Source organism: Mustela erminea, chromosome 3 (genome assembly GCF_009829155.1).
Source record: "Mustela erminea isolate mMusErm1 chromosome 3, mMusErm1.Pri, whole genome shotgun sequence".
Classification (NCBI taxonomy): Eukaryota; Metazoa; Chordata; class Mammalia; order Carnivora; family Mustelidae; genus Mustela; species Mustela erminea.
In genome coordinates, this window is record NC_045616.1 from 92204413 (window position 1) to 92228212 (window position 23800).

General features: G+C 37.0%; 1 protein-coding gene across 2 annotated transcripts in view; it reads left to right on the forward strand.

Moving 5' to 3' along the window:
• Nucleotides 1-23800, forward strand: part of LOC116586568 (serine/threonine-protein phosphatase 2A catalytic subunit alpha isoform) — a 133647-nt gene that overhangs the window by 20295 nt on the left and 89552 nt on the right. For both annotated transcript variants that reach the window (XM_032336714.1, XM_032336716.1), the window contains 3 exons: nucleotides 3475-3653; nucleotides 17562-17674; nucleotides 19993-20132. In XM_032336714.1, the coding sequence (XP_032192605.1) occupies nucleotides 3475-3653; nucleotides 17562-17674; nucleotides 19993-20132 (432 nt within the window). The remainder of the gene's footprint in view (nucleotides 1-3474; nucleotides 3654-17561; nucleotides 17675-19992; nucleotides 20133-23800) is intronic.

Sequence of the window (23800 nt, forward strand, 5' to 3'; positions counted from 1 at the left end):
ATATATAAAAATTAATTGTATTTTTATATACTAGCAATCAAGAATCAGAAATAGAAAACAGGGGTGTCTGAGTGGCTCAGTCAGTTAAGCATCTGCCTTCAGCTCAGGTTGTGATCCTACGGTACTGGGATCAAGCCTCACGTCGGGCTCCCTGCTCAGTGGAGAGACTGTTTCTCCCTGTCCCTCTGCCCTTCCCCCTGCTCATGCTCTCTCTCTCTCTCTCTTTCTGTCAAATAAATAAAATCTTTTTTAAAAAGAAACAAATTAAAAAATACCATTAAACAGGGGCACCTGGCTTGCTCAGTGAATAGAGCATGTGACTCTTGATCTCAGGGTTCTGAGTTCAACCCCCAGCTTGAGTGAAAAGATTGCTTAAAAATAAATTCTTTAGGGATGCCTGGTGGCTCGGTTGGTTAAGTGGCTGCCTTCGGCTTAGGTCATAATCCCAGGGTCCTGGGATCGAGTCCAGCATCAGGCTCCTTGCTCAGCTGGGAGCCTGCTTCTCTCTCTCCCTCTGCCTGCCACTTTGCCTGCTTATGTTCTCTCTGTCTCTGTGTGTCAAATAAATAAATAAAATCTTAAAAAATTTTTAAAAAAGATTTCTTTATTTTAAAGAGAGAGATAGAGCATGCACTTGGGTGGGTTGCGGGGAGCAAAGGGGAAGGGAGGGAAAGAGCTTGATCCCATGACCCTGAGATCATGCCCCGAGCCAAAAACAAGAGTGGGACACTTAACAGACTGAGCCACCCAGACGCTGCAAAAATAAGATCTTTAAAAAAACACCATTAAACAGCTTTAAACATAAGAAATACTTAGGGAGAATCTGACAAAAGATGTATAACACCTATAAACATTGAGAGAAATTCAAGACCTAAGCAAGTAGAAAGAAATACCTTATTTATGGGGGTCCCAGTGTGATAGTGGAAGATCAAGGAGGTTGTAGTCAAACAAGTTTTTAAAGTTAGGATTTGGAAAGTGCTTGGTTCTCAAGGATAACAAAATTCCACATATAGTCATGGTGTTAGTTGTGGAAAAGAATGAAAATATTAGGGTTATCAGCTGGGTGGAGCTTTCTGCCTTGTGTTTAAAGGACTGAGGAGAAAGACGATGGATGTGTGGTGGGTAGAATATGTGAAGTGCTATCTTGATGTGCTTTTCTGTATCAGTGTTTGCTCATGTTATATCATTAGAACTTGATATAGTGCCTGGCATATAGTAGTCATTCAGTAAAAGTTGTAGAAATAAAGAAGGATTAATACAGTTTTATGGATGTCACACTTAAGGTGGCTCATTACCCCAACTTAATTTTTTGGCCATTATGGAGGGAGACTGAGGCAGAACAAGAGCCAATCCCAAAGGCTTATAGCAATAAATTGCATAAACAAGGAAAGATCTTAGATTTCTGTCACTGAGGTGTTTTCACTTGTGCAATGACACTTTGCAGGTGATGAGAATAGGCTTCATTCATTTCATAAAATTTTTAAATGCTTTCTTTGTTTTAGGTACTGTGGTTACTGGGGATATAGATTGAGCAATACAGACATACATCTTGCCCTTGCAGAGCTTCCAGTTTAGTGGGAATTACAAACAAGTAAACAGGCAATTAATAATAGGACACGGCAAACAATGTAATGGCGGAAGTACACAATGATGTGAAACCATATATAAGGAACACCTTATATAAATATCTAAGCTAAGACTTAAGGAGAAAGTACACCAGGCAAAGTGTTCTAGGCAGTTGGGACAGCATCAGCAAATGCATGGAGATGATTTAAACCTTGGAAAATTGGGAAATATCCTAAAGTCTAGGGAAGGGAGGTGGCGAAAGTGAGCAAGAGCCAAATTCTACAAAGCCTTATGAGCCGTTTTCAAATTCCAAAATTTATCCTGTGGGATGGGGAATCCTTGAAGGACATTAAGCAGAGAAGTGACATGATCACACATTGATTTTTTTTTAAGTTTAAAATTTTTTTAGTGACCAGTACACACAGTGTAAGGCTCAAACCCATGATCCTGAGATCAAGAGTCACATGTTCTTCCAACTGAGCCAGCCAGGTGCCACACACATGTGATTTAAAAATAGTATTGTGACTTCTTTGTTGACAGTGGGTTGGAGAGGATCATAATGAATTCAGGGAGACCAGTTGGCAATGTAGTAATTTTGGTGAGAGAGTTGTGGGGACTTGAACTAGGGACAAAAGTATGTTTGGGAGCTGAAGGAGAAAGGTACCTTGGTTTCTGGCTTGAGCCATGGGGTCAATGTTTGTTGCATCCACTGAGCTAACAGTGTTGAGAACAAGTAGGTTTGGGGAGAAGATACATTCAGTTTTGGATTTGCTAAATTTGAGGGGTGTCTGGGTCAGTGATCAGTATATTGTTACTTATTAAAGCTAGAAGAGTAGATGAGATTGAGAGGTTAGAAGATTGAGAATGAGACTGAGGTTAGAAGAAAGCCAAGAGAGAATGGTTTCCTCATGACAAGTGAAGTAAATGGTAAAAACAAACAAACAAAAAAACCCCAGAAAAACCCAAATGAGTATATGTGATTGCCCAGGGAGCATGATGTATGAGAAAAGAAAACCTGAGACCAGAATCCTACTTTTAAGAGACAAATAGGGATAGAGGAAGTGCCACAGAAATAGAAGGGACTTGAAGAATTTTAGATGCCAGAAATCAGGAAGGGAGGAGTAGTTGGCAACATTTTTACACTGAAGTATCAAGTAGGGTATGTATTGAGGTGTGTATAATGGTTACAGCAACAATGAAGTTCATGATGACCCTGGTTGGGGCAGTCTAATGAAATGTAAAAGCAAAAGACAGTTTATATTACTTAAAGGGGTGAATGAGTGGTGATAAAGAGAAGATTTAGTAAAGATAATGTCTTCAAGAGGTTTAGCTGTGAAGGAATGAGAGGGCAGTTAATTATATCTAGAACGATGTAGGGTTAAAGGAAATCCCCTGTTTTTCATTACATTCTTTTGATTACATTTCTTTTTGGGATCGTGATTTACCTTTTTAGTATTATGTCTGTTTTCTTGGCTTCTTTTCATTTTTTCAAAAAAGGTTTTATTTGTCTATTTATTTAAGAGGGAGAGAGAGCAAGTGAGAGAGCACAGGGGATGGAGGGCAGAATAGAGGGAGAGGACAAGCAGGCTCTGTGCTGAGCATGGAGCCCAATGCAGGGTTTGATCCTACCACCCTGAGGTTGTGACCTAAGCCAAAATCAGATTTGGAGGCTCAACCGACTGAGCCACCCAGGCGGCCCTGGTTTCATTCATTTTGAGATGATGGATGGGTCAAGAATTGAAACTACAAAACTATTTAGCCTTTGCCTTACGTAGTTAATACTTTGCATGTGGTAGGAAAATATCTTTACTGTCTTAATTAACTAGATTTTCTCTGTATAATATTTGAGCAATCCTCTAGATAATGAAACCTCATTTTAATCTATTGCATCTTCTGTTTGTTTTTTAGATCATTCATCGTGATATAAAACCTGAGAATATTTTAGTATCCCAATCAGGAATTACTAAACTCTGTGATTTTGGTTTTGCGCGAACTCTGGCAGCTCCTGGGGACGTTTATACGGATTACGTGGCTACACGCTGGTATAGAGCTCCAGAATTGGTATTAAAAGATACCTCTTATGGAAAGTATGTATATTTGGGGATCCTACCTGGGCTTTCCTGGTCATCTCTTTTTTCCCTTTGTGTATCTGTCACCCCTGCTACTGATAGCCTCTGCTTTCTGCTTATGGGTTAAGGGTAAGAAATGGATGCCTTTAAAAAAAAAAAAAAAAAAGACCCTCTAGGCACCTGCCCTACTACATAATGATATTGCCGTGCCTCCTCTGTCCTCTTGAGGGGCCCCAACTTCAGGTGACCTTTGCAGACATCTTTCAGGCTGTATCCATGCTTGCTTTAAGCTGTGCCCCACCCTTGGCAGAGTTGCCTCCTCTGCTTATCTTTATTCTCTACATTCTGCAGAGATTTAAAAATCATTTACCTCACTCTTCCAGTGTTACCATAGGAACTGCCAAGTTTCTTATTTTCTGAAATATGGCACCCTTTTTACAAAGTCTGGCAAATAGTTTTTAAACTGTCCTGCTCTAGATGTCTTGAAAAATAGCAATGTCTCAGTCTCTTGTGAAACTGTAGAAACAGTATATGAAACTGCAGTCTAATAAACAAATAACAAATCTGGAAGTACATGAAGGGACCTAGTGGTCCAACTTAACACAAGAAATGGGGGGATGGTGGGTAATTCTCACACACTTTTCCTAGAAACCATTATTCTGTTTTTACAATAATATTTAACTTCAGTGAGTATTTGCTTTACGCCAGAAACTGTTCTAAATCCTTTACATGCATTACATCATTTAATTTTCACAACAACCCTATGATAAGGTGCTGCTGTTATCATCACCCCATTTTATTTTTTTTAAATTTATGAGTGAAGATTCAGTTATTTTATTAATTTTATTTGAAAATAGTTGGCATACAATATTACATTAGTTTCAGATGTACGATATAACGATTCATCTTTTTTACATTATGACATGATCACTACAGATGTAGCTACCATTTGTCACCCTATAATACTATTACTGTATAATCGGCCATATCCCCTATGTTGTACATTTTATTCCCATGACTCATTCATTCTATAACTGGAAGTCTGTATCTCCCACTCCCCTTCACCCATTTTGCCCATTCCCCTATAATCCCCATTTAAAATAAGAGGTTACAAAGGCACAGAAAGGTAAACTCGTTTGTCTCAAGTCACTCCAGAGTAACTTTTCAACTGTACTTACCACTGGTGCCCTACAGAGACCATCTCTGTGCTTCTGATACTTTATCTGTATAATGGAAATAATAATAGGACCAGCTTCATTGGTTTGTTGTGAGAATCAAATAATGTTTAGTGAATGAAAAAAATTAGAATATAGTAAATGCTCAATAAATGTAACCTCCATAAGATCTATGTCCCACTTTAATCCTCTCTTCATGATAGAGTTTAAATTCCTTTTCTGATGCTCGCCCTATTTCCCAATTCTTGCCCCCAAATCATATCCCCTTCTAAACCCTCTTGTTCATTATTTGTAAATTTTGTGCCAGTTAATATTAAGCATGGCCTAGTTTTAGTTCTTTTAAAAAAATGCTTCCTACTTAAGGTATCTGTTCTTTGAGAACAGATAGAATCTCTTTTAGTCCACAGAGATAAAATTGGTAACTTGTACATGGTAAATTTGGATTCTATGAGACTTCACATTATGTTTGAAATAAATTTGCTGGAGCATGTTTTTTAAGAAATCCTTTTATTGTAAAATAACACACATACAAAAAAAGCTCACAATGAATGTATAGCTTCACTGCCAGATAAAAAAATGGAATCCTGGGGTGGAGGGATAGCTTAAATAGGTGAAGGAGATTAAGAAACATCATGATGAGCAATGAGTAGTGCATAGAATCATTGAATCATATTATATGCTTGAAACTAATATAATACTTTACATTAATTATACTTGAATTTAAAAAAATAGAATTTTCTGCCCCTTCAAAGACTCTCCATGTGCCCTATTACAGTTAAACCTTTCCCCCTTATCCCAAAAGTGACCATGATGTTGACTTTTCTTATATTCAGTTCCTTACATTTCTTTATAGTTTTTTTTTTAAGATTTTTTTTTTATTATTCATTTGACAGAGAGAGATCACAAGTAGGCAGAGAGACAGGCAGAGAGAGAGAGAGAGAGGAGGAAGCAGGCTCCCTGCTGAGCAGAGAGCCCGATGCGGGACTCGATCCCAGAACCCTGGGATCATGACCTGAGCTGAAGGCAGCAGCTTAACCCACTGAGCCACCCAGGCGCCCGATTTCTTTATAGTTTTATCTACTTATCTAAGTACATGCACTTAGTTTAATCTAGCCTTTTTTAAATGATAGCTTTTTTTAAAAAAAGATTTTATTTATTTATTTGACAGACAGAGATCACAAGTAGGCAGAGAGGCAGGCAGAGAGAGAGGAGGAAGCAGGCTCCCGCTGAGTAGAGAGCCCAATGTGGGGCTCCATCCCAGGACCCTGGGACCATGACCTGAACTGAAGGCAGAGGCTTTAACCCACTGAGCCACCCAGGCACCCCTAAATCATAGCTTTTTTGAGATATGATCCACATACCATAAAACTCACCCATTTAAATTGTACAATTTAGTGGGTTTTAGTATATTCACAAAGTTGTACAAGCATCACTACATTCAATTTTAGAACATTTTTGTCACCCCAAAAGAAACCCTGTATCTGTTGGCGGTCACTCTTCCTTTCCTGCCAAGCCTTCCAGGCCTAGCAACCACCAGGCTACTTTCATTCTCTATGGATTTGCCTCTTCTGAACATTTCATATAAATGAGATTAAGCGATATCTATTTTTTGGGGACTCATTTCTCTCACTTTGAATACTATTTTTAAGGGTCATCCATGTTGTAGCATGTATCAGTACTTCATTTCTTTCTATGGCTGAATAATACCCATTCTATGGATATAACACATTTTTTTTATCCAGTCTTTAGTTGATAGATATCTTGATTATTTCCATTTTTTTGGCTGTGATGAATAATGTGAACATTTGTGTACATGTTTCAGTATGGACCTGTGTCTTCATTTCTTTGGGGTCTAAACCTGGGAGCTGGAATTGTGGGTGGTAACTCTATGTTTGATCCTTTGAGGAACTGCCAGATTGGTTTCCACAGTGTCTGTATTGTTTTACATTCCTGTCAGCAGAAGGTAGGGGCTCCAATTTCTTCCTATCCTTGCCGACAGTTATTATTATCATTCTTTATGGCCACCCTGGACTTCCTTTTTAATTTTTAATTTGACAGAGATCACAAGCAGGCAGAGAGGCAGGCCAAGAGAGAGGGGGAAGCAGGCTCCCCACCGAGCAGAGAGCCCCATGCAGAGCTCCATCCCAGGACCCCGAGATCACAACCCGAGCCAAAGGCAGAGGCCTCAACGCACTGAGCCCCAGGCGCCCCCTAGACTTTTTTTTTTTGAAGATTTTATTTATTTATTTGACAGAGAGAGACAAAAAGAGAGAGGGAACAGAAGCAGGGGGAGTGAGAGAGGGAGAAGCAGGTTTCCCGCCGGCTGGAGAGCCCGATGCGGGACCCTGGGATCATGACCTGAGCCAAAGGCAGCCACTTAATGACTGAGCCACCCAGGAGCCCCCACCCTAGACTTTCTCCTTTATCCCCAGGCATTTTTTTTAAAAATTGGCTTGTTAGGGGCACCTGAGTGGCTCAGTTTGTTAAGCATCTGCCTTTGGTTCAGGTCATGATCCCAGGGTTCTGGGATCAAGCCCCACATGGGGCTCTCTGCTCAGAGAAGAGCCCTCTCTCTCTGCCGGCCCCCCACCGACTTATGTGTGCACGTGCTCTCTTTCTGTATCTCTCTTGAGCTCACTCTCTCTCTCAAGCTCACTCTCTCTCTCAAATAAATAAAATCTTAAAAAAATAAATATGCTTTTTATTTTGGAATAATTTTACATTTATAGAAAATTTGCAGACATAGTAAGAGTTCCCATACAGCCCTCACCCAATTTCTGCTTTCCCTAACATTATAATCTTACATTATTGTGGTATGTTTGTTAAAACTATTCTTGCTTTTTTATTTAAATAAGATCTAGGGGTGCCTGGGTGGCTCAGTGGGTTAAAGCCTCTGCCTTTGGCTCAGGCCATGATTCCAGGGTCCTGGGATCGAGCCCCACATCAGGTTCTCTGCTCAGCAGGGAGCCTGCTTCCTCCTCCTCTCTCTCTCTCTGCCTGCCTCTCTGCCTACCTGTGATCTCTGCCTGTCAAATAAATAAATAAATAAATAAATAAATTTTAAAAAAGATCTAATATTTATTTATTTATTTATTTATTTATTTATAGATTTTATTCATTTATTTTTGTGAGAGAGAGCACACGAAAGAGAAAGCAAACATGAGCTGGGGTAGGGATAGAGGGAGAAGCAGACTTGCCACTGAGCAGGGAGCATGATGCAGAACTCCATCCTAGGACACCAGGATCATGACCTGAGCTGAAGGCAGACACTTAACCCACTGAGCCACAGGCGCCCCACCCCCTTATATGTTTTTAAAGTCTCTTTTAAACTACAGTAATTTCCTCTATCCCTTTATTTTTCTTAAAACTTACCTGTTGAAGAACCCAGACCACTGAGTTTCTAAATCTGAATTTTGTTGATTGCATACTCACAGAGGAGTTCAACATGTTTCTTTGTTCTTTATATTTTGTGCAAATTGTCACCTGGGTCCATATGTTGGGTTAGTCTGAGATTCAGACTATTTGGCAAGATTATAGTATTGTCTTCTTGCATCAGGAGAAGTGTTAGTCTGAATGTCTCTTTTTGTGATGTTAGTAGCCTCTGATGCTTAATGACTAGATCTGTCAATTCATGGGGGGTTGCAAATGGTGGTATTTTAATTTTATCTTCTCTTCTTATTACTGGTAATACCTTGGGTGAAGGGTTTTGAGGAGGGCACTTTTTGTTACGAGCAATGGGTCTTGTATGTAAGTGACAAATCACTGTATTCTACTCCAGAAACAAATATTGCACTTTATGTTAACTAAGTAAAATTTTAAATTAAAAAAATTATGGTTGGTACAAGGCAAAAAAAAATATTTTAAAAATTAAAAATGCAAAACATAAAAATAAAAAAATAAATGCTCCCTACTTGTTCTTTAAAAAAAAAAAGCTTTGTTGTGATAAAATTCATACATAATACAATTCATACTTTTAAAGTATGTAATTCAATGGTTTTTAGTATATTCACAGGTGGGTACAACATCACCATAATTTTTGAACATTTTCGTCACCTTAAAAAAACCCTGTATCCTTTAGCTATCACCCTCATATACCCCACCCCTCTTGTTCCAGCCCTAATCAACCACTAATCTACTTTCTGACTTTATAGATTTCCCTATTTTGATTTTCAAATGAATGGAGTTATGTAATATGTGGTCTTTTGTGACTAACTTTTTTACTTAGCGTAATGATTTCAAGGTTCATCCAAGTTGTGGCACATGTAGGTACTTTCTTTCCTTTTATTTATTTTTCTTTAAGATTTTGTTTTTAAGTAATCTCTACACCCAATGTGGGCCTCGAAATCACAATCCTGAGTCAGATGCTCTTTGGACTGAGCCAGCCAGGTACCCCCTTCCTTTCCTTTTTTATAGCCCAATTATCTCCCCATTATGTCGATTGATCACTTTTGTTTATTCATTTACCCATTGATAGACAATTGAGTTGTATTTATTTTTGGCTATTATGGATAATGCTGTTTTAAATATTTATGTATCAATTTTTGTGTGGGCATATGTTTTCATTTCCCTTGGAGTAGAATTAATGAATCTTATGGTAACCTTATGTTCACTCATTTGAGACACTGTCAGACTATTTTTCAAAGTGTCTGCATCATTTTCTTTTAATTAATTAGTTATTAATTTAAAAATAACATATAATGTTTTCTTTGCCCCAGGGGTACAGGTCTGTGAATCATCAGGCTTACACATTTCATAGGACTCAGCATAGCACATACCCTCCCCAGTGTCGTAACCCAGCCACCCTCTCCCTACGCGCCCCCCCACGTCCCCCACAACCCTCAGCATGTTTTGTGAGATTAAGAGTCTCTTAGGGTTTGTCTCCCTCCCGATCCCATCTTGTTTCATTTTTCCTTCCCTATTGCACAACCTCCCACCCTGCCTCTCAAATTTGTCATATCAGAGAGATCATATGATAATTATCTTTCTCTTTGTCTGCATCATTTTAAAATCCCACCAGCAGAATGTGAGGGTTACAGTTTCTCTAATATCCTTATCAACACTTGATATTATTTGACTTGGCTTCTAGTTCTCGTAATGGGTATGAAGTGGTATCTCGTTGTGGGTTTGATTTGCATTTTCTTGATGACCAGTTATGTTGAGCATCTTTTCATGTATTTATTGGTCACTTGTAGATCTTCCTTCAAGAAATGTCTGTTCAGATCCTTTGCCCATTTTTAAATTGTATTGGCTTTTTATTATTGAATTCTTTGTATACTGTAGATTCAGTTCCTTATCAGATAATACATTTTTAAATTTTTTCTCGCATTCTGTGGATTGTTTCTTCATTTTCTTGATGGTGTCCTGTGACACACAAAAGTTTTTAATTTTTTTTTTTTTTTTAGGATTACTTTATTTGAGAGGGAGAGAGAGAGAGACTGTGGTGGGGGGCAAAGGGAGAGAGAAGATCTTCAGCAGACTCCCCATTGAGCATGGAACCCCACATGGGGCTGAATCTCATGACCCTGAGATCATGACCTGAGCTGAAAACGGGAGTTGGAGACTTAACCAAATGCATCACCCAAGTGCCTCTATTTTGAGTTAATTTTTATATGTGATATAATGTAAGGGGTTTCCTCCTTTTGCCTGTGACTATCTGTTTCTCTAAGCACCATTTGTTGAAAAGAATGTTTTTCCCTCATTGAATGGTCTTGGCACCCTTGTTGAAAGCCACTTGACCAGAAATGGCAAGTTTTATTTCTGGATTTCAGTTCTGTTCTGTTGATCTGTATGTTTGTCCTCGTTCCAGAACCACACTGTCTTGTTTATCATTGCTTTGTATTGAGTTTGAAGTGGGAAAGTATGAGTCTTCCAACTTCATTTTTCCTTTTCAAGATTGTTTTGGCTATTCTGGGTTCCTTGCAGTTTCACATGAATTTTAGGATCAGGTTGTCAATTAAAAAAAATTTTTTCCCCAAAAAGACAGCTAGGATTCTGATAGGGATTACACTGAATCTGAATCCTTTTGTAGAGTTGCTATCTAAACAATGTAAAGTTTGCTAATCTATGAACATAGGACATCTTTTCATTTATCTAGATCTTCAATTTCAACAATGTTTTGCAGCTTTCAGAACATACATTTTGCACTTCTGTTTATTCCTGTTTTATTCTTTTTGATGTTACTGCAAATGGAACCATTAATTTCATTTCAGATGTTCAAATGTGAAAAAAAAATCCCTGATTTTTGTATATTAGTTTTGTATCCTGCAACCTTGGTGAACATATTGGTTCTAATAATTGTTTTTTTTTTAATTTTTTATTTTTTATAAACATATATTTTTATCCCCAGGGGTACAGGTCTGTGAATCACCATCTAATAATTGTTTTTTGACTTAGGACTTCCTATATACAAGATCATGTCATCTGTGAAGAGAGATAATTTTACTTCTTTTCTGGTCTAGATGCCTTCTGTTTTCTTTTCCTCCTAATTTCTCTGGCCAGAACCTCCACCACAATGTTGAAAAGAAGTGGTGAGAGCAGACAGACATCCTTGTCTTGTTCCTAATGTCAGGGGAGAAGCATCCAATCTTTTACCATTAAGTTTGTTAGCTGTGGGTTTTTCGTAGATGCCCTTTTTCAGGTTGACAAAATTTCCTTTTATTCCTAGTTTGTTGAGAATTTTTATTATGAAAAGATATTGGTCAAATTCTTTTTTTGTACCTGTTGAGAGGATCATTTGCATTTTTTTAATCTATCAATACGATATATCCCATTGATTAATTTTGCATATTGAACCAACTTGTGTTTCTGAAATAAATCCTACCTGATCATGCTGTATAATTCTTTTTTTTCCTTTTGTCTTTGGTACCTGATTCTGTTTGACCTTGCTAAAATATAATGAAAGATGCCATTTACAATGCAACATTATGTACTGAAAGTTATTTCTGTTGGAGGTTTTGCCTGTTTCATTGGGTCTACAAAACAACACGAACACTCTTAAGTTTAAGGATTAGTGTATTACTATCTATACCAGGAATGGGTAAATCTGGCCTACTGTCTTTTTGTAAATAAAGTTTTATACTATAAATAAATAAAATAAATAAAAATAAAAAATAAAAATAAATAAAATAAAAATAAAAATAAAAAATACATAAAATAAATAAAGTAAATAAAGTTTTATGGTAACAGTCACACCCATTCATTTATTATGATATTCATATCATCTACGGCAACTTTCACTCTGGTGCAACTACTTACACAACTGCAACAGGGTGAAAGTACAACCTGCAAAGCTTAAAATATTTATTATGTGCTCCTTTACAGAAAAAGTTTATTGGCCTCTGTACAATACCAAACCAAGAGTATAGCAACACAGAAGCAAGAGCAAACAATCATATATATATAATATTTAAAAAATACATATATTTTAAATACATATGAATTCATGTATTTTATTTATTTGTTTGTTTATTATTTTAAAGATTTTATTTATTTACTTGTGAGAGAGTGAGGGAGAGCATGAGAGGGGAGAAGGTCAGAGGGAGAAGCAGACTCCCCATGGAACTGGGAGCCCGATGTGGGACTCGATCCTGGGACTCCAGGATCATGACCTGAGCTGAAGGCAGTCACTTAACCAACTGAGCCACCCAGGCACCCCGAATTCATATATTTTAAATACATACATTTTAATTGAAGTATTATTGACATAATATTAAAATAGTTTCAGGTATAAAACATAGCGATTTAACAGTTATATACATTATGAAGTGTTCACCACTGTAAGTATATTACAATATTATTGACTTTGTTCCTTATGCTGTGCTTTTCATTTCTGTGAATTATTTATTTCATAACAGGGAGTTTTTACCTCTTTTTTTTTTTTTAAGTTTGTACCTTTTAATCCCCTTTACCCGTTTCACCCATCTCCCTACCCCTTTGACGGCTGCCAGTTTGTTCTTTATGGTTCTCAGTTTTTAACTAAATTAAATTAATTAATTAAACTAATCTCTACACCCACCACAGGGTCTGAACTCTCAACTCTGAGATCAAGAATTGAATGCTCTTCCAACTAAGCCAGCCAGGTGCTCTTACTAATTTGTTCTTTATATTTAGGACTCTCTTTCTCTCTGTGTTATTGTTTTCTACATGCCACAGTGTGTGTAATTCTTTTTATTTGTTGCTGGACTCAGTTTGTTAGTATTTTGTTGAGAAATTTTTTGTCCATATTCATGAGAGATATTGGTAAGAGATGTTGGTCTATAGTTTTCTATCGATTTTTTTTACAATGCTTATTTAAATTCCAGTTAGTTAATATATAGTATAAAATTAGTTTCGGGTGTTCAATATGGTGATTCAACACTTCCATACAATACCCTGTGCTTATCACAAGTGTGTTCCTTAATACCCATCACCTCTTTAAGCCACCCCTAGTCCTACCTCCCTTCTGGTAAATACCAGTTTGTTCTATATAGTGTTTCTTCCTCTTCTGTTTTTTGCAAGAGTTTGTAAAGAATTGGTCTTAATTTTTCTTTAAATATTGATGGAATCAACAGTGAAGCCATCTGGACCTGGGGTTTCCTTTTCATGCAGTGTTCTGATTAGGAATTCTAGTTTTTCACTTGTCACAGGTTTATTTAGATTCTCTATTTTTCTTGAGCCAGTTTTAATAGTTTGTGTTTTTCTAGGAAACTGTCCATTTAACCTAAGTTATCTGATTTGTTGGCATATATTATTCATTTTATTCCTTTATAATCCTTTTGATTTCTGTAAGGTTGGTAGTAATGTTACTTTTTCATTTCTGATTCTTATAATTTAAGTCTTCCCTCTTTTTCTTAGTCATTCTGGTTAAATGTCAACTTTGTTGATCTTTACAGCCAGCTTTAGTTTCAGTGATTTTATTTATTTATTTGACAGAGAGAGATACAGCAAGAGAGAGAACACAAGCAGGGGGAGTGGGAGAGGGAAAAACAGGCCTCCCATAGAGCAGGGGGTCCCATGCCTACTTGTGATCTCTGTCTGTCAAATAAATAAATAAATAAAAATCTTAAAAAAATCTTTAAAAATTGATAAAACATTATATATGTATTATTGTTAATTATAATCCATAGTTAATGTAATCCATAGTTTACATTAAAGTTCACTCTTTGTGTTGAATTCCTATGGATTTTGACAACTGTATAAGGTCATTTATCCACTATTACAGTATTATACAGAATATTTCCACACCCCTAGAAATCCTCTGTGTTCTATCTTTTCATCCTTTCCTCCTCCTCCCTGAATTTCTGGCCACCACTGATCTTTTTACTATATACTATTGTATTTTCTCTATACTATTGTATTTTCCAGAATGTCATGTGTTTAGGGTCATATGTTATATTGCATTTTCAGACTGGCTTTTTTCACCTAGCAATGTTTATTTAAGTTTCCTTCATTTTTTGGTTTTGTTTTGCTTTATGTCTCAATAGGTCATTTTTTAATCACTAGTACTCCATTGTATGTATATTTGACAATTTGTTTATTCTTTTATCTAATGAAGGGCATTTTGCAGTTACGAATAAAGCTGCTGGAAACATTCATGTGCAGGTTTTTCGGTGGATAGAAGTTCTTCATATAACTTCATATAACTCATCTGGCTAAATATCGATTAGTGCAATAGTTTTTTTAAGCTCATTTATTTATTTATTTGAGAGAGAAAGAGACAGAGAGACAGACAGTGGGGGGTGGGGGGCAAAGGGGCAGAGGGAGAGGAACGAACAGACAAGTGGACTCTACACTGAGTGCAGATCCTGACTAAGGGCTCGATCTCAGGATCCTGATACTGATTCATGGATGACAGTTGCTCCAGTATCACTTTTTGAAAAGACATTCTGTTCTCTTCTGAATTTTATTTTCTTCTTTTTCAAAGTTTAGTTGAATATATTTTGTGAGTCTATTTCTCGACTCTATATTCTGTTCTCTTGATCTGTTTATTTTTTCAATAATAGCATACTGTTTTGATTACTGTAGCTTTATAATATGTCTTGAAGTCAGGTAGTAGCTTTCCTCTGACTTTGTTCTTCAGCATTGTGTTGGCTATTCTGGGTCTGTTGCTTTTCCATATTGTTAAAAAACAAAATTCAGCTGAGTAAAATTTAAAGATCTTAATACCTTTATTCAACGATTTGTGAATGAGATAGCATTCCATCTAGCAGACAAAAGACACACTGAGGGGCTGTACAAAATGGAAAGACTTATATAGGTAGAATGGGGCAGAACAAGGCAGTTACTAGTAAAGAGTAGATTGTTTGTGGTAAGGTCAACTTTAGGGGATAGCAGGGTTCTGTCAGGTAGGTTACCTCACTAGTGTTGACCATGTAAATCCAGATTGACTGGTTTAAGAGTCCACTTCTGGGAGAAGTTGAAACTAATTAAGTATTTTTAAGAAGAATTTGCTTATTCATTTATTTATTTTAGAGAGAGAAAGAGCACGAGGCAGGGGAGGGGCAGAGAGAGAAGGAGAGAGAGAATTTATTTTCTTTTAAAGAGCTTATTTATTTGAGAAAGAGAGAGCACATGGGCCGGAGGTGAAGCATAGAATCTCAAGCAGACTCTGCTAAGCCAAGAGCTGGAAGCAGGGCTCCATCCGAGAACCCTGAGATCATGACCTGAGCCAAATTCCAGAGTTGCATGCTTAACCACCTGAGCCACCCAGGCGCCCTGAGAGAGAGGATTACAAGGAGACTGCAGTGAGCACAGAGCCTGACATGGGTCTCAATTTCATGACCCAAAGATCATGACCAAAGCCGAAATCAGGAGCTGGAGGCTTAATGGACTGAGCCACCCAGGGGCCCCTAATCTTAGTTTGGTGAGGTGGGCTTTAGCACAAGTGACTCCATTTGGGGCCAGTTGTCTCTTTTTTAACAATATAAACTTTAGAATCAATTTGTTGATATCCAAATTGGATTTTGACTGGCATTGCATTGAATTTATAGATCAGGTTGGAAGAGTTGATGTTTTGACAATATTGAGTCTTCCTTTTTGTGAACACACCATTATCTCTCCGTTTATGTACATGTTCTTGGATTTCTTCAGTGAATTTTGCTTTTTTCGCTTGAGAGTTCATCTTGGAGATCAATTTATATTAGCATATACCTCCTTCTTTTTGATAGCTGAATAATATTTCGTAGTGTGGGTGTATAAAATATTACATAGCAGTTTTCATATGAAGGATTTTAGGTTGTTTCCAATTTCTTTCTACCCCAAACAATGCTTCTGGAATTCTCATATCATTTATCTTTGTGCACATGGGTGAGTAGATCTTTGGTTAAATTCCTAGGAGTAAAGTTGTTTGGTCAAAAGTAGGTACATTTTTAAAAAAAGATTTTATTTATTTATTTGACAGATCACAAGTAGGCAGAGAGGCAGGCAGAGAGAAATGGGGAAGCAGGCTCCCTACGGAGCAGAGAGCTTGATTCGGGGCTCAATCCCAGGACCCTGAGATCATGACCTGAGCTGAAGGCAGAGGCTTTAACCCACTGAGCCACCCAGGCGCCCCAAGTAGGTACATTTTTAATTTTGGTCGCTTTTGTCAATTTTCCCTTCGAAGAAGTCGTATGGTTTACACTCCCAGGATGGTACATAGGAGTGTTCATTTTCCATGGCTTCACCAATATAGCAGTTATTGAACCTTACAATTTTTATCATTTGGGTCAGTGAACCATACAGCTCACTGAATGTGAGATTTGGCTCCTTTTTATCTATTTAAAATTCTTAGTCGGCGGGGGGATGCCTGAATGGCTTAGTCAGTTGAGCATCTGACTCTTGGTTTTGGCTAATGTTGTGATCTCAGGGTTTGGGATTGAACTCCATGTTCCCCCCGACTAAGAATTTGGAATTCCATAATGTCTTTATGTAAGTATCTGGAACAATTTTAGAATTATAATTACTTTTCATCTGAACTACTATATGGCTTCTCATGTGATTTAAATATAAGATATTTAATATATTAATAAAATGTGGTAATGTTTAATATATATCCTAAAGTTGTCATATGATATTAAGATGAAAATTTATTAATGATACTGCCTAATCATGATTTTTTTCTTTGGCTGGAACATTATTTTAAAAAATTTTAGAAGAGGGGCACCTGAGTGGCTCAGTGGGTTAAGCCTCTGCCTTCAGCCCAGGTCATGATCCCTAGGGTCCTGGGATCAAGCCCCACATTGGGCTCTCTGCTCAGCAGAGCCTACTTACCCGTCTTTTTCTCTGCCTGCCTCTCTGCCTATTTGTGATCTCTGTCAAATAAATAAATAAAATCTAGGGGCACCTGGGTGGCTCAGTGGTTTAAGCCTCTGCCTTCGGCTCAGGTCATGATCCCAGAGTCCTGGGATTGAGCCCCACATCGGGCTCTCTGCTCCATGGGAACCTGCTTCCTCTTCTCTCTCTGCCTGACTCTCTGCTTACTTGTGATCTCTATCTGCCAAATAAATAAATAAAATCTTTAAAATAAAGAAAATCTTTAAAAAAATTTTTTTAGGAGAGATATTTTAGGGGCACCTGGGTGACTCAGTTGGTTGGGCATCTGCATTTGGTTCAGGTCTTGATCCCAAAGTCTTGGGATCAAGCTAATGTTGGACTCCCTGCTCAGCGGGGAGTCTGCTTCTCCCTCTGCCCCTCACCCCACTCATGTTCTCTCTCAAATAAATAAATAAAATCATAAAAAAGAGACATTTTATATATTTTTCCATAAAAAATGATTTATTCTTGTTTGTTTCAGACCTGTAGATATCTGGGCTTTGGGTTGTATGATCATTGAGATGGCCACTGGAAACCCCTATCTTCCTAGCAGCTCTGATTTGGATTTACTTCATAAAATTGTTTTAAAAGTAGGTGGGTACTACTGAAATACACTGTTAAATGCTTAAAGTAAATATTACTTTATCAATTCTGCTTGATTTTCAAATTCAGTTTTTTCTTTATATGAACGGGGAAGCTACTTTTTGACAGATGGCAGCAGGTGTATGCCTCGGGCTGATAAGGAAGGTAGAAAATTCTTCTCTGTTTTTGTAAATAGCATTTTCTTTGCCAGATTGCAAATAGCTAAGTCATTTGCTAATGGTTGATAGTAAGAAAAATGGTACAGTAGAAACCTACTTCAATTTGTCTGAAAGTTGTTTTAAAATTTTGACTTGTAGGGGTGCCTGGGTGGTTCAATTTCTTCAACATCTGCCTTCTGCTGAGGTTATGATCTCAGGGTCCTGGGATCAAGCTTGGCATGGGACTCCCTGTTTAGTGGGGAACCTGCTTCTCCCTCTCCCTCTGCCGTTCCCTCTGCTGTGGTCTCTCACTGTTTCTCTCTGTCAAATAAATAAATAAAATCCTAAAAAAAATTTTTTTGGCATCTATATATATTTGCATCTCTCTAAGAGGACTTTTAAATAATAGAGTTGATTTAGGTATCTTTTTGAAGCACTTAGAGATAGAAAGTTACTTATCGAGATAACTTTTTTTAAACTACTGTAGATATCCAGGTAATTAAATAACTTATTCAAAAATATATTTGATGAGCGCTTTTACTTTTTTAATGATCTGCTTTGAATGAATACGCAAACATCTTGATGGTTAGTTAGCCTTGCTCATGGAGTTTCAGTGATTTCTTTTAAATGTATTTCTTTTTTTATCATGTTATATTAGTCACTGTACAGTACATCATTAGTTTTTGATGTAGTGTTCCATGATTCACTGTTTGCGTATAACACCCAGTGCTCCATGCAATCTGTGCCCTCCTTAATACCCATCACCAAGCCAACCCATTCCCCCACCTCCCTCCCATCTAAAACCCTCAGTTTGTTTCTTGGAGTCCATAGTCTGTCATGGTTCATCTCCCCCTCTGATTTCCTTTCCCTCATTTTCTCCATCCTTCTCCTAATGTCCTCCATGCTATTCCTTATGTTCCACAAGTAAATGAAACCATATGATAGTTGATTTTCTCTGCTTGACTTATTTCACTTAATCTCCTCCAGTCTCATCTAAGTCGATACAAAAGTTGGGTATTCATCCTTTCTGATGGCTGAGTAATAGTCCTTTGTGTATATGGACCATATCTTCTTTATCCATTCATCTGTTGAAGGACATCTCAGCTCTTTCCATGGTTAGGCTATTGTGGACTTTGCTGCTATGAACATGGGGTGCATATGGCTCATCTTTTCACTACATCCGTATCTTTGGGGTAAATACCCAGTAGTGCAATTGCTGGGTATGATGCGCTTGAGGAGCTCCTTTTGTGATAGAGAAGCTATACAGACATGTAGTTATAGGATCATGAGGAAGGTACTGGAGCAACTATAATAATCATGAAGTCTGGATAAATATTAACAACAGATACAGTTTGGAGTCTTAAAGCATCACCCTTTTTGGGTCACCTTTAATGTTCTGGTTTTGAGAGTAACGTTAGAAGATGTTAGAGATGATGGGATTAAGTCTGTCATTTTACATATAAAGAAACTGAAGCATAGAAAGGGAAGATATTTGCCCAAGGCCACAGAAATAGTTATAATGAAACTGGTGCTGGAACTTAGCTCTCTCCGCTCCGATTCACAGTTCTTTTCATTCTTCTGCTACTGTATAGCCTTGTTTCTTTGCAATATTTCTGTTTCTAAATAATTTAGATATTTTAGCTGTTTTGAGTAAGGCTTTGCTGATAAACATTTGTTAGACTATTTAGATACCCATATGGAAATATGTAAAGGTTTGCTTTTCCTGATAGCATTATATATTATGTCTTATATTTTGGGAAATGAAAATGAACCTGGTGGCTTTAAATTTTCTACTGCTTACATGCTATCAACAGATTACTGGGGAAACTTCCAATTTTTGTGCTATATTCAGATAGTTTCTTGTTCAACCTTAAAAAATTAAAAGAACATAATTGTTCTTCTTTTTTAGTAATTTAATGCAGACCACACAGCAATTTGTTTATTTATTATTTTTTAAGGATTTTATTTATTTATTTGACAGAGAGAGACACAGTGAAAGAGGGAACACAAGCAGGGGGAGTGGTAGAGGAAGAAGCAGGCTTCCTGGTGAGCAGGAAGCCCGGGAAGGCAGATGCTTAATGACTGAGCCCACACAGGCACCCCACAATTTGTTTATTTCGATTGTAGATTAATTTCTGTTTTCTTATATTCGTATTTTTTTTCTCTTTTCAGGCAACTTGACTCCTCACTTACAGAATATCTTTTCCAAGAGTCCCATTTTTGCTGGGCTGGTCCTTCCTCAAGTTCAACACCCCAAAAATGCAAGAAAAAAATACCCAAAGTTAAATGGATTGTTGGCAGATATAGTTCATGTATGTTAAGAATTAAGAACTTATTTCTGGGAAATTTGCATAAATTATAATACAGTTTTAAGATATTACTTTATTGAAATTCTGAAAGGATTTATAATGTTATCTGTTAGAAGCTACTATCTTCCTGTCTTTACATCTTTAGTTCAGAAAAATTAAAATTAATAGACTGTTAGAACTGAAAACTCCCTAGGATAATCCTGTCCATTACTTTTAGTTTATTCCAATTTTAACGATACTTATGGGTAAACTGGAAAAATTCAAAGGACTTACCATGCTTATCACCACCTTTTAATAGCCAGTCTATCCAAGTTAGGGCTCTGTTCCATGTAAACTGGTATCCTGAGATATCTACCGGGCATTGACAACTGTAGTTTTAGTGTTGTTTGAGGGTATACTAATGCCAAAATTCACTTGGGGTTTGGAGAAAACAAAAGCGTTATACTAGAACATTTTCTAATTATTTTAAAATGTAAATTTCTTTTTAAACTAGGTAATAAGTTTACCAATATATTTAGAGCAAAATTCAAAAAGTAAGAGAATTTACTGTAGAAAGTAAATCTACTTCTATTTATTTTCTCTATCTAGTTAATTTCCTTTCTCAGGGTCAACTGAGGTATCTTATTTCTGATGTAAAGCCCTTTTAAAAAAATGTAGTTACCTAAATTTCAAAGCAAGTGTGGTGTAGTGTTATAAGACAGGGCTCTGCAATCACATAGACTAAAACTCAGCTCTGTCACTAATTAGCTCTGTAACTTTGGGAAAGTCACTTAATCTTCATGCCCAGTTTACTGGGCTATAAAATAACAATAATGGTCTTTATTTTTCTGGGGCTGGAAGATTAAATGAGGTAATGGTGAAAATGTTCTGAGCACAGGGCCTTGAATAAGGTGTCAACAAACATGGTTATTTTAATTGTTGCTGTTGTTACTTAGATAAACTTACTAAACATATGATATATAGCATCAAAAGAGTATTCTAAAAGGATTCTTAACAGAAAAAATTATTTCACTGGTATCTGGAGAAAACTAGAGTTTATTAAGAATCAGATTCATTGGCGTGCCTGGGTGGCTCAGTCATTTGAGTGTCCCAACTCTTGATTTGTCTCAGGTCATGATCTCAGGGTTGTGAGATTGAGCCCCATGGTGGGATCCACACTCAGCAAGGAGTCTGTTTAAGATTCTTTCTATCAGTGGGCACCTGGATGGTTCAGTCAGTTTAAGCATCTGCCTTTGGCTTGGGTCATGATCTCAGGGTCCTGGGATCAAGTCCCTCACTGGGCTCTCTGTTCAGTGGGGAGTCTACTTCTCCGTTTTACACTCCCTCTGTGCTCTCTCCCTTTCTTTCTCAAATGAATGAATGAATAAATAAATAAATACATAAATAGATTCTTAAAAAAATAGAGAGAGATTCTCTCAAGATGCTTGGGTGGCTCAGTTGGTTAAGCCTCTGACTCTTGGTTTCTGTGCAGATCATGCTCTCATGGTCATGAGATTGAGCCCCACATTAGGCTCTGTGCTCAGTGCAGAGTCTGCTTAACGTTCTCTTTTCCGCTCCCTCTCCCCCTCCCACTCATGCTCACTTTCTTTCTAAAATAAATAAATAAATCTTTAAAAAAAGAATCAGGGGTGCTGGGGTGGCTGAGTTGGTTGATCATCTGACTCTTGCTTTTGGTTCAGGTCATGATCTCGGGGTCTTGGGATTGAACCTCACAGTGGGCTCCCACTCAGAATGTAGACTGCTTGTCCCTCTCACTCCCCCCACTCCTGTTCTCTCTCTTTCTTTCTCTCAAAGAAATAAATAAAATTTCTTTAAAAAAAATAAAAGAATTAGACTTGTTTGCTACATTTTCCTTTGAATTTATTTTTTATGTCATGGGTTTAATTATACAAGGACTACATAATGATTATAGAAAAAGTAGAGAATACATGATAAACATAAAGAAGAAGTTAAGATTTTCCCAACTCCCACAATCTGGGAAAAATTAGTGACATTTTGATTTATATACTTCTAGACTTTTGCCAGCCAAATATGTGCATAGAAATTTATGCTTTTAAAAGATGACATACTTCACATAGTTTTGTGACCTGTTTGTTATGTAACCCTGACAGTAAATATGGAACCACATCATATTTTTCAATGGTTACATAGTATTTCATTGTAAGATTGTTCTATAGTTTAACTGATCTTACAGTTTTGAATATTTGTTTTCAGGTTTTCTCCCTCTTGGTAGATATGATTTTGTGAACATCTTTTTTTTTTTTTTAAGATTTTATTTATTTATTTGACAGACAGAGATCACAAGCAGGCAGAGAGGCAGCAGAGAGAGAGGAGGAAGCAGGCTCTCTGCTGAGCAGAGAGCCTGATGAGGGGCTGGATCCAGGACCCTGAGATCATGACCTGAGCCGAAGGCAGCGGCTTAACCACTGAGCCACCCAGGCACCCCTGTGAACATCTTTTAAAAAGTCTTTTGAACTTGCTTTATTATTTGTTTAGGATAAATTCCTAGAATTGTGATTAGTTGGCCACAGGGTTTATACTTTTTCAGAATTTTTAATATATTTTGCTATTTTTCCCTCCAGAAAGGTTTCACTGATTTATACTCAAATACTCTCAAGTAGTAGCACTGGATATAAAGTCCCACTCTCAATCTAGCAATGGATATTATAGTTTTTTAAAAAAAAATTTTTTAAAGATTTTTAAAAATTTGACAGACAGATATCCCAGGCGCCCCAGATATTATAGTTTTTAAAATATTTGCCAATTTTTTTTTAGTAATCTCTATACCATATGTGGAACTCAAACTCATGGCCCCAAGATCAAGAGTTACCATATTCTACCAACTGAACCAACCAGGCACCCCAAAATATTTGCCAATTTAGTAAGTTTAAAATACCATCTTTTTTTCAGTTGCATTTATATCATCACAGGAAAGGTTGAACATTTTACTAATACTAATTGACTATTTGTAGTTCTTGTTTTAAGAATCATTAAAAAAGGGGCACCTGGGTGGCTCAGTGGGTTAAAACCTCTGCCTTCGGCTCAGGTCATGATTCCAGGGTTCTGGAATTGAGCCCCCCCACCCTCCGCCTGCATCGGATACTCTGCTCAGCAGGGAGCCTGCTTCCCCCTCTCTCTCTGCCTGCCTCTCTGCCTACTTGTGATCTCCATCTGTCAAATAAATAAATAAAATCTTAAAAAAAAAGAACCATTAAACTATTTGTAATTGGACTAACCTTTTCCCACATAGATTTGTAAAATAATAGGCATATTAGTCTTTTGTCATATATGTTGCAAATATTTTCTTCAACTTGAGTAATCCAGTGACTTGGAGTGCCACATTTATCATAGGCAAAATGCTTACATGTGCTTGGGTTTGTTTCTATTTCATTGATTTCTTTTTTTATTCTAGTGTAAATACCAGTTTGATTGATTATTGTGACTTTAAAATCCATCTTAATATCTGGGTCAGAGCTTATATCATTTTCTAGGTTCAAATTTTCTAAACTTTATCATGATGTAATTATGTATAGTAAACTAAACATACTTAAAATGCATAATGTGATGAGTTTTGGTAGATTTTTATACCTATAAAACAACTACCACAATCAAGATATCTGTCATTTCCATCAAACTCTAAAATGTCCTCTTATCCTTTTTCAATCCTCTTA